The sequence below is a fragment of the Octopus bimaculoides genome, chromosome 13, assembly GCF_001194135.2.
Source record: "Octopus bimaculoides isolate UCB-OBI-ISO-001 chromosome 13, ASM119413v2, whole genome shotgun sequence".
NCBI classification, from domain to species: Eukaryota; Metazoa; Mollusca; class Cephalopoda; order Octopoda; family Octopodidae; genus Octopus; species Octopus bimaculoides.
Genome location: NC_068993.1, coordinates 29,747,007 through 29,758,472, shown reverse-complemented (window position 1 = coordinate 29,758,472; position 11,466 = coordinate 29,747,007). Strand labels below are relative to the sequence as shown.

Below are 11,466 nucleotides of genomic sequence, written 5' to 3'. Positions count from 1 at the left end.
GTTTTTCTCCTTGTCTCCGTATTCTTTCTGTTGAAGAGCGTAGCTCGAAACGTCAAAGACTTTCCGTATTCCCGAGCGTCATACTAATATATACTTTTGTTATTTACACCACCTGTCCTCGTCTGTTGTTATTTTTTGTATATTCTCCCATATATATATATATATATATATATATATAGGAGTAGTAACAGAGAGAGAGGAATTTCGAGTATCCCCACGTGGTAAATTGTAATATATATAAGAAATTTAAAAAAAAGGGAAAATACACACACTTTACATAGTTTTAATATAATTTTTAATATAATGACCGGTTTCGCTTTCGCTATTCATAATATTAAGGTTTACTTATTTGAACATGTATTTTCTTAAGAAGAAATTTTTGACCATATTGTGTGTGATGATATTTACAAGTGAAAGGCTTCACAAGTAGAAGAATAAGGGGAGGTACTTGGTTATCGTTATTATTGTTGTGCCAAGGGAGATAACTGTTCAGCTTTTGGTAAGAGGAGGGGAATATATATGTGTACACACACACCAAAAAAAAGGTGATGCAATCATGAATTGAAATATGTAAAAAGATAAAAGTATTTATGCGTGCATATTAAGACATGTTCTGTATTTTTCAATGAAAAAAGTTTCTTTATTTAAACGTTCTTGTGGAGAGATTGTGTCTTTGCACTAGTAGAAGGGAAATACTGTGAAATTTGGTTTGATGTTATCTGCACATATGTTCACTGAGAGGGATTTGCCTGTACTGCTGAAAACGGATTTGCTCTTTATATAGAGTGGTTCTCCTTCTCAAGGTCATACTCGTTTATCCAATATAGCTATGTCTGCAACACAAGCAGGTTATTACATAAATTAGGTTCTCAGAGGCACAAGTGAAGCTAGTATTAATTGTGAACCTCTGTCCTTGTTTGAAAAGGAAATCCGAGCCTTCAGGGCAGGTTCCACAGTTTGAGCATCCACATTTTTTAACTGTTTGTTTCATGGTTTTTTTTTTTGTAGAGCTTCGCATTTGTTAGTAATCTCTTTAGCGATTTGTGTTGCTTTTTGCATTTGATGAGTTTGTGCGTTTTCAGGATGTCGTTCATTTTGGGATCTCTAGTTAGTAAAGGAAGATCTTGCACAATAGTGTTGAATGCCTCACTGTTTCTGGGGTTGTGTGTTGATATAAATAGTAATGTTTTGAGATAAGTTGTGGTGTTATGTTTTGTTATTCTTAGTGTTTTTATGTCTAATTTTTTGGCACGTTTAAGTCCCTCGTCTACAAGTGAGGGTGGATATTGTCTTTCAGTAAGCGTTGTTTTGAGGTCTTGAAGGCGAAGGTCCTGAGTTGTTCTATCGGACACTATTGTGCAAATCCTTTTTGCTAAATTGAAAGGGATATTCATTTTGATGTGTTTCGGGTGGCATGAGCTAAAGAGGAGATATTGTTTAAAATCAGTTGGTTTATAATAGATATCAGTTATGATTTGATTGTTGACTTTTTTTATCATGATGTTTAAAAATGGAGCTGTTCTTTGTTATATTCCATTGTGAATTGAATGTTACTATTTATATCATTTACTGTTGATTTGAAATCCAAAAGTTTGTCGATGTTCTCCTTCCAAATCATAAAACAGTCATCCAGATATCTTTATCGTTTCCAATTTTCTCTTATGTAAAGGTAAAATGGGTAACCATATTTCTGAAGTGATACTTCATATAAGGTGAATTCAAAATAACCCATTATTAGGTTCGCAAGAACAGGGGCTGCTTTCGTTCCCATCACAATTCCGCATTTCTGACGATAGTATGTGTCATCAAATAGAAAATAATTGTTCTGAAGTATAAATTTTAAAGATTCAATAATAAAGATCTGATTTATGCGTCCCGGGAGTACTTCAGGGTACTGTTCCAGTCAGAATTTAATTGCTTTTATTCCATAATCATGTGGGATGTTGGTATAAAGATTGATAACATCAAGGGTAAAGAATATTGCCTCTTCATTAATTACTTTTGGTAGGTGTTCTAGCATGTCTAAATCGTCTCTAATGACACTTTTGATGTATTTCAGCAAGGGTTTCAGTAGGATGCTCTTGTGTATTTTAGGAAGGCTGTAAAAAAGACTGGGTTTGCATTTGAAGTTCGTAATGTAGTCTGTTTCTTTTTCTCTCGGGCCTTTTCCATGTAGAAGAATTATGGATGCAAGATTTTTCATTGTTTTTTGTTGTTTATAGTTTATAACTTTTTCATAGAAGGCTTTGTTTTCTAGTATGGATAATACTAGGTTTTTATAGTGTTCTGTGTCCATCAAAACTACAACTAAATTTGAGTTAATTTCTTTCAATTCTTTTAATATGTCTTCGTTGGTAATTTTATCCAGTGAGTTTGTAGTAGGTTTTGGTGGCATTTTCTGTTCCCGTGTGGTAAATAGTAGTAATATATATAAGAAATTTTTAAAAAAAGGGAAAATACACACACTTTACATAGTTTTAATATATCGACCGCTTTCACTTTCGCTACTCATGATATTATGGTTTACTTATTTGAATATATTTTTTCTTAAGAAGAAATTTACATTATCTTCTTTTTTCCCCTCCTCTTACTGAAAGCTGAACAGTTATCTCCCTTGCCCAAAACAACAACAACAACAATAACCTCCCTTTTTTTCTTCTACTTGTGAAGCCATTCACTCGTAAATATCATCACACACAACATGGACAACAATTTCTTCTTAATACGTATTCAAATAAGTAAACCATAATATCATGAATAGCGAAAGCGAAACAGGTCAATATATTAAAAATTATATTAAAACTATGTAAAGTGTGTGTATTTTCCCTTTTTTTTAATTGCTTATATATATATATATATATATATATATATATATGTATATATATATTATGCAATATTTGCATACTATCTCCAACATAACACTATTTGACCATATTCATAACAGTGGGGTACTAATGAAATGCAACATATTAGGTATTGAATTCATCCTCATCAAAATATAGCTTAGATCATCATCGTTTAACGTCCGCCTTCCATGCTAGCATGGGTTGGACGATTTGACTGAGGACTGGCCAACCAGATGGCTACACCAGGCTTCAATCTGATTTGACAGAGTTTCTACAGCTGGATGCCCTTCCTAACGCCAACAACTCCGAGAGTGTAGTGGGTGCTTTTATGTGCCACTGACACGAAGGCCAGTCAGGCAGTACTGGCAATGGCCACACTCAAAATGGTGTATTTTACTTACCACCTGCACAGGAGCCAGTCCAGTGGCACTGGCAACGATCTCACTCGAATGTTTTTTCATGTGCCACCGGCACAAGTGCCAGTAAGGCGACCTTGGTAACGATCACGCTCAAATGGTGCTATTTATGTGCCACTGGCATGGGAGCCAGACAGCTGCTTTGGCAATGATCGTGCACAGACAGTGCTTCACTGTTACAGGTGCCAACACGATTTCGATTTCACTTGCCTCAACAGGTCTTCGCAAGCGGAGTTTAGTGTCCAATGAAGGAAAGGTACACACAAGTGGGCTGATCCCTGGCAGAGGCCTCGGATTATGGTCTCACTTGGCTGGGTGGGTCTTCTCACGCACAGCATATTTCCAAAGGTCTCGGTCACATGTCATTGCCTCGGTGAGGCCTAATGTTCGAAGGTTGTGCTTCACCACCTCATGTATGAATGATATCAGAATTCCAAAGCAACTTCTCTTTGGCCAATTCCCAACAGGAAGGTCAGTTGGAAAGCCACTCTTGCACTTCTAAGACAAACTAAAAGACAATGCAACATTCCATTTTCTTCTTGAGAAAACAAAGAACACAGGACCTAGTGCCAGTCCTGCTCTCCTCTGTTCAAAGATTTGAGCAAAGTCAACTCCAACATCGGGACCAACTTTGTGCAAGCATGAAGGCACACTGGCAAAACACTGCTCCACTAAATGGAAACTTTACCTGACATTGTGGCTATGTGGCATGAAGCAAAGCAGGCCTTGCCACTCACACAAGAAAACACATAGTAAAGGATCCACAAGTGCTCAAGCAAACTGAGCCTACAACTTGTTCTACTTGCCAGAAGGTTTGCAAGGCACCAGCAGGCCTCAAGAGATACATTAGTATCCATAGAACGTGATTAACACTTTATTTTACTGAACCCTCATTTGTCATTCACAGGAGAATCCATCATACACACACACACACACACACAGAGTGCTTCTAGAGATCAACTTACAAAAGTGGACAGATCTTGAGAACTGCATATCACTAGACATTCCAATTCTTTGTCATGTCCTCTCCGAGGTTCAGGTTTGTGAAGTTAGCTTTCACCACAACATCCCATGTCTTTCTAAGTCTTCCTCTTCCACAAGATCTTACCACATTAAGTGACTGACACTTCAATATACAGCTATCCTTATCCATATACATCCACTTATGCCTAATTTTTCTCTCAGCAAATCTATATAATGTCCTTTATGTACACTTACATTGCACATTTAATAGAGCATGCTGGCTTCCTTTTTTTCCAGTTTTCTAGTTCAAGCCCCATGTTTCACAACCATATAGCAATACTGTCCTAAGACAAGTATCATACAATCTGCCCTAAGACCTTTGTTGTCAATAGTGATGGTAGCTCCTTGAACTTTCTCCAATCTATTGTTACTGTGGTTGCTATACTTTTAGAGCAACCACCTCCCCTGTTTCCTAAGTAACAAAAGCTATTAATTATATCGAGTGAGCCATCTAGATATTTAAGGGAGTCTAATTCTGGTGTGCCCATAGTAAGTACTGCTTCAGTGCATCTATCACGCACAAAGTTTATGTTATCTGCTAGCCTGTCTGTGATTCCACTACATCTTGGAGTTTATATCTACACCTTATCTGCATATCCTGAAGGTATGTGGGTCCTGTTTTCTTTCCTACCTACAAACACCTTTGTCTTTGCTAGGCTTGCCTTAAGACTTCTTGATTCTAGTTTCAGTTTCCATGCCCACAATTTCTTTTCTAACTTCCCTATAGATTCAACTTTGAGGACAAGATCATCAAGATATAGGAGTTCCATAGACATCCAGTCTCAAACTCATCAGTGATGAACTCCTACTGTCACTGAAATTGTTGTTGACTCTCTTTACTGACTATATCTTTGAATATATAGCTTGTACAGCCCTTACATTGGACTATGTCTATTTTCCTCAGTGACCACCAAATTACTGAGTGTGGTAATCTGTCAAAAGCTTTCTCCAGATCAATGGAAGTCAGGAATAGAGATTTAATCTTGGACAAGTATTTCCCCTGCTACTGTTTTACTAGGAAGATTGCACCTGCAGAGCCTCTTTCAAGGACAAAACCAAATTGTATCACATGAAGCTCTACTGTCACATATTAAGTGTGCTATGACTCTCTATGTGGCCTTCATAACCCGATCCAGTAGTTTGATACCCCTATAGTTGTTTCTCTTTTGTCTTTACAGCAGCTTATGATATTGTCATGGCAATCATTGGGTATGACACCCCCTTGTATAGCTTGATTAACTATCTGGGTAGTAACTATTATGCAACCTCACCAGATATTTAGTATATCTCTGCAGCTATCCCTGATGAACACACAACTTTCTCTTTCTTCATATCCTTGATTGCTTTATCTACCACATTGCTGTCAACTTGAATTGCTGGTCCTCCTATAAGGTCAACATTAGGTAGCACCTCTTTATCCCATGCATTCTTCCTGTTCAGCAGCCTTTCATCATAGCACTTCCAAGCTAGTTTCTTGTCTTCCATGTCAATGATGAGTATAGCTTCAGAATTCTGAATACACTTTTCACCAATACATCTCCATTTTCTCTCATACATTGTCTTGCAATTGTGAACACTTCATGGCTCTGATCCTCATATTTCAGAACAAGTGTAAATCTCATCCTTTCTGCCTCACCTTCAGTTACATATACCTATCATTTAGCTGCCTTTATAGCATTAGGTAACGCTTTCTACTACCATCTTCCTTCTATGTTTTCCATACCTGCCTCCATTTACATGCCTGATTTGTAGCCTTATACAGGTTACTTCAGAGAAATTCCCAGTTGTCATCTATGCTACAAGTTTTCTTCCCAACAGTCATATGCATCGATTAAAATTTTTCTAAATCTATTCCCAATTCTGGGTCTTTTAGTTTCTATATCTTCCTTCTCCAAGTCATCTTTCATTTCTGTGTCTGCTCACTTCTGACTCTGAAGTCACTAGCCTGTAATATATATTATCAGGTGCATTCCTCACCAAGAAAGGTTTTGATATTTGCAATAGTCATTCTGTCCTGTTTCCTGGTGAAAGTATAATCTAATGCAAAAGAATTTCTACTGTTTTCTGTTGCCTGTGAGGAGTTTGGTTGAGGATCCCTTCCATCTTACCTCCTGTACATAACACAAATTTACTCATCTCCTCTGCAACATTTCCACCCTCTTAACAGACCTACCTTTCCTCATGTCTACACTGACAGTTCAGGCACTAAAGTTTTAGAACTTACAAGAAGAGGGGATGTGACTTCAATGGTAAAGCTGCTTAGTTGTTGGTACATTAAAGTCTGGCTGCATCAGTATGTGGGGTAAGAAAAAAAGTTGAGTCGTACATTGCCAGCAATTGGCAGATTTACACACATGATAAATTTTATCCATTTCATTAAATTTGCCATCACTACTTCAACACTTGATCATATGCTACAATAAGTACCATTCAAACTATTATCACTAAAAGAATAAATATATATACAGATTTCTAATGTTGTTAATGAATACCTTGTTATGTGTGTTTGTTATGACTTACATTTTTTATTATCTAATATATGGAATGAGTGAGCTGTGGAGCATGGAGTCATAGAGAGTAGGAGGTTGGGGCTTGTTACTGACTAGTCAAGGGAAGTGAGGAAAAAAACAGACTTCTGGTGTACATGGTGGGGTGGGTAAGGGTAGGAACATCATGAATAAGTAAGCCTTGAGTTTGTGTGTGAGTGAGTGTGTGCATGTGTGTGTGTGTGTGTGTGTGTGTGTGTGTGTGTGTCTGTGTATAACCTTGTTTTGGCTTTATGTGATGGCTGTAAATAAGCATCATCATTATACAAGCAATGTTACTTGTTTCCATCTGTCTGTGAAAAACGTCTGACCTAGGGGAAATATGCTCTTGTTTAGTAACAAGTGAGGATTGGCAACAATAAGAGTAATCAGCCATAGAAAAGCTGTCTGACAAATGCCAGCATGAAAACACAGATATTAAACGATGATGGTGATGACTTTGACATATTGTCACTCCTACTATTAGGAATGTATCGAATTATGACTGTCCTGTCAAAATCTTACAATCAATGACATTATTTACAAAATGTAGCATATAAAATTATAATGTACAACCCTCAAATATTGTATATTTACACACCACACCTTGTCAACTAACTGAGCCTCTCTACAACTGTCCACTTTCACTAAGATGGTAGAGATAATTGCAGCTAAAACTCTCTGCAGTTACCCCTATCATCTTAGAAAGGAATACATCAAATAAATAGTTCTAAGCCCTAATAAATGACATGATGGCAATGTCTGAAATATTTTTAATCTTATGTTTATTTGATCAGAGCCTACCTGGGGAGTAAAGAACAACTAACAATGGACCATAGGCCAGCAGGATTAGTGCAGACTAGGACTGTATAATAAGAGTAAACTCATTTTCAAACACAAATACATTGATAGGAATATTACAAATATCTTTCTTACCTGACCATGAAGAGCAGCCTAATAATGTAGTTGGTGAAGTGAAAGGTTGTATAAAAGATGATGACAGCACAATACATAACATTATTCCACTGTTGCACATGCCAAACAGATAAAAATGTTTGAAAAAGCTATGAAAAAAATGTAATAACATAAAATAAATAACATTTTAAAGCATTTACATTTTACAGAGTAAAATAACAGTAATACTTTTTTTTCAGGACTTGAGTTATATTGTAATTCATAGAGCAATAATGTTTTCATAATTAACTGGGCACATGCAAGAGCTCTCTGTTTGGGCAAACATTTGCATGAACCTTCTTTTCAAATGCAACACACTTGGTTTTCCCAACCAATCCACAACCTTAAAACAGACACAATGAAAAGCCAATCTAGAGAGATTATTAAAATGCTAGAACAGTAGTGTATAGATGTGTAGGTGTGTGTTGTGTGCGAAAAGTAAGATAGAGGGAAACCTCAACTAGACTTCTCATGGGTAAAGAACAAATATATAAATTCTTCTGAGTGGGAAATAGTGATGGTGTCGGAGATTTGGGTATGCTTTTGGCAGAGAAATGAATAGAAAGTCAGAGTGTTTGATAAAATAATTAAGCTAAGACTAAACTTGGGAAATACTACAGCAACACTTATCTCTATATATGCTCCTTAATGGCAGATGAACAAAAGGATTTTTTACAGATTACCTTGATGACAGTGACCTTATCATTGTGGGTAGTGATTTTATGAACATGGACAGCAACCCAATGGATTTCACAGTCTACATAGATGTATGGCTTTGATCCTAGAAATGAGGAAGGAACATAGCTCTTGGAATTCATCATCATCATTTAGCGTCTGCTTTCCATGCAAGCATGGGTTGGATGATTTGACTGGAGACTGGCGAACCAGATGGCTACACCAGACTCCAATCTGATCTGGCAGAGTTTCTACAGCTGGATGCCCTTCCTAATGCCAACCACTCTGAGAGTGTAGCGGGTGCTTTTTATGTGCAATGGCATGAGGGCCAGTCCGGCGGTACTGGCAACAGCCACACTCAAATGGTGTGTTTTACGTGCCACCTGCACAGGAGTCAGTCCAATGTTTTGTTCACATGCCATCGGCATGAGTGCCAATAAGGCGAAGCTGGAAACGATCGCGCTCAAATGGTCTTTTTACGTGCCACCATCACGGAAGCGAGACTGCTGCTCTGGCAGTGATCCCGCTCGGTTGGTGCTGTTAGTGCTCCACTGGCACGGGTACCAGTCATCGAATTTGGTTCAGTTTTGATCTCACTTGCCCCAACAGGTCTTCGCAAGCTGAGTTTAGTGTCCAATGAAGGAAGGTTGGCATGGGTGTCAGTCAACGAATTTGGTTCAATTTTCAATTTCTATTTCACTTGCCTCAACAGGTCTTCGCAAGCAGGGTTTTGTGTCCAAAGAAGGAAAGGTACGCATAAGTGGGCTGGCTACACCCCTGGTAAAGGCCACGGGTTACGGTCTCAATTGTCTTGCCAGGTCTTCTCACGCACAGCATATTTCCAAAGGTCTTGGTCACAAGTCATTGCCTCGGTGAGGCCTAATGTTCAAAGGTCGTGCTTCACCACCACATCCCAGGTCTTCCTAGGTCTACCTCTTCCACAAGTACCCTCAACAGCAAGGCTGTGGCACTTTTTCACACAGCTATCCTCATCCATTCTTGCCAAATGAACATACACCACCACTGATGCTTAGGTCCAACTTTTCTGTCAAGTATGCACACTGACATTACACATCCAGCAGGGCATACTGGCTTCATTCCTTGCGAGCTTATGCATGTCCTCAGCAGTCACGGCCCATGTTTCACTGCCATGTAGCATGGCTGTTCGTACACATGCGTCATACAGTCTGCCTTTTACTCTGAGCGAGAGGCCCTTTGTCACCAGCAGAGGTAAGAGCTCTCTGAACTTTGCCCAGGCTATTCTTATTCTAGCAGCTACACTTTCAGTGCACCCTCCCCCACTACTAACTTGGTCACCTGGATAGCGGAAGCTATCAACTACATCTAGTTTTTCAGCCTGGAATGTGGCAGACGTTTTCTGCACATTTTCAGTGTTTATTGCTCCTGAACATCTGCCACATACAAAAACTAACTTCCTAGTTAGCCTTCCTTTGATATTGCTGCACCTCTTATGTGTCCATAGCTTACACTGGGTACATCTTGTAGAGTTTCTACCTACGCCTTTTCTACAGATCGAGCAGGGCCATCTACCTGATGAGGTTTGTGTTTTGTCTACCTTCCTATTTATTAGGACTTTGATTTTAGCTAGGTTGACTCTAAGGCCCTTCGATTTTAGTCCTTGCTTCCACATCTGAAACTTCTCCAGTGATTTTAAGAGGAATGAAAAAGATATTTTGTTTTAATATTATACTTTTACTTGTTTCACACACATACACAATCTCTTACATGTTTTTTAGATGAATTTTACATCATTCTTTACCTCCGTTACCTCTGCATTTTCAAATATTCTTTTCAAAGTTGTTTGAATTTACTCTCTCGAAAACATTTTTGCAAAATGTTATCCAGAAACATTTGAAAATGGAGGGGGAGATTCCAAGTTCCACCCCACCCCACCCAGTTTTCCGGACTAAAAATGGGTGTTTGTAACATATTAGAAGGTCACCGCAATTCCTTCAAAGCGTAATTTCGTTTTGAATCGAATTCTATAAACATACTTCTTGGTAATTTCTGTGAGCACATGTTTGTCTTGTCAACTGCTAGCTGCGTGCTTGTTCTATTTGACGTATCAAAGAGGAAAGAGGAAGCTAATGGGTTGTACGTCTGTTCTTGTGTGTGTGCTTGTTCTGTTTTTATGTATTTGTGTGTGGAATGTCGATATAACAGAAACAATGTCGCAACAAGGGACCGAAATCAAAGAGCAGAAATATTACAACATGCATGGAGAAAAGGAAGAAATGTAAATTAAGACTTACTATTGATAAAAAGAAATGCGAAAGAAAGAAATATAATTGACGTTGATTTCTATTAATTTTAAAGCTAAATTAAATAAGATCAGTGGGACGATTCAACGCATTTTATGAAATTCATAAAACAAAAAAACAGACGTACAACCCATTAGCTTCCTCTTTCCACTTCGATACGTCAAATAGAACAAGCACGCAGCTGACAATTGACAAGACAACACGTGCTCACGGAAATTACCGAGAAATACGTTTATAGAATTCGAGTCAAAACGAAATTAGGCCGCACTCGCTTTACCTTCTTCGCTCATACGACAGAAATAATTATAAAACGGCGTTCCTTCAATACGAAACAAAACATCAATTCAATATAACTCGACAATTCACTTCTGATATCTCAGTGACAGCTACTGAAATGGGAAGAGAAGAAAGCTAATGGGTTGCGTGTGCGTGCTTGTTCTAGTCTGTTCTGTTTTTATGTATTATGGTATTCCATAATGAAATTATGCCAGCAATGTCTCATTTTAAACTTGAAGAAAAAAAAGCCTTGCATATTTGTTCTCACCTGCTTCATGTGTGTATGTAAAATGAGACATTGCTGGCTTCGTTATATCTATATTCCACAACACAAATACAGAACAAACAAGCACGCACACACAACCCATAAGCTTTCTTCTCCTCTCATTTAAGCAGCTGTCACGGAAATACTCAAAGTGAATTGTCGAGTTATATCTAAGATGTTTTTTTGCCATTTTTGCTTTTAGTT

The 11,466-nt window shown here is 38.0% G+C and overlaps 1 protein-coding gene across 4 annotated transcripts in view; it reads right to left on the bottom strand.

Moving 5' to 3' along the window:
• The window catches only part of LOC106867229 (polyprenol reductase), a 102,346-nt gene extending 91,044 nt beyond the window's left edge, over nucleotides 1-11,302 (bottom strand). Inside the window, exons 1-2 of one of the 4 annotated variants that reach the window (XM_052972404.1) lie at nucleotides 10,713-11,302; nucleotides 7,747-7,835 (exon numbers count right to left, since the gene is read on the bottom strand). In XM_052972404.1, the coding sequence (XP_052828364.1) occupies nucleotides 7,747-7,828 (82 nt within the window). In that variant the 5' untranslated portion in view covers nucleotides 7,829-7,835; nucleotides 10,713-11,302. The other 3 variants (XM_052972403.1, XM_052972401.1, XM_052972402.1) reach the window with 3 other exon arrangements.
• Nucleotides 11,303-11,466: the final 164 nt, after the last annotated feature.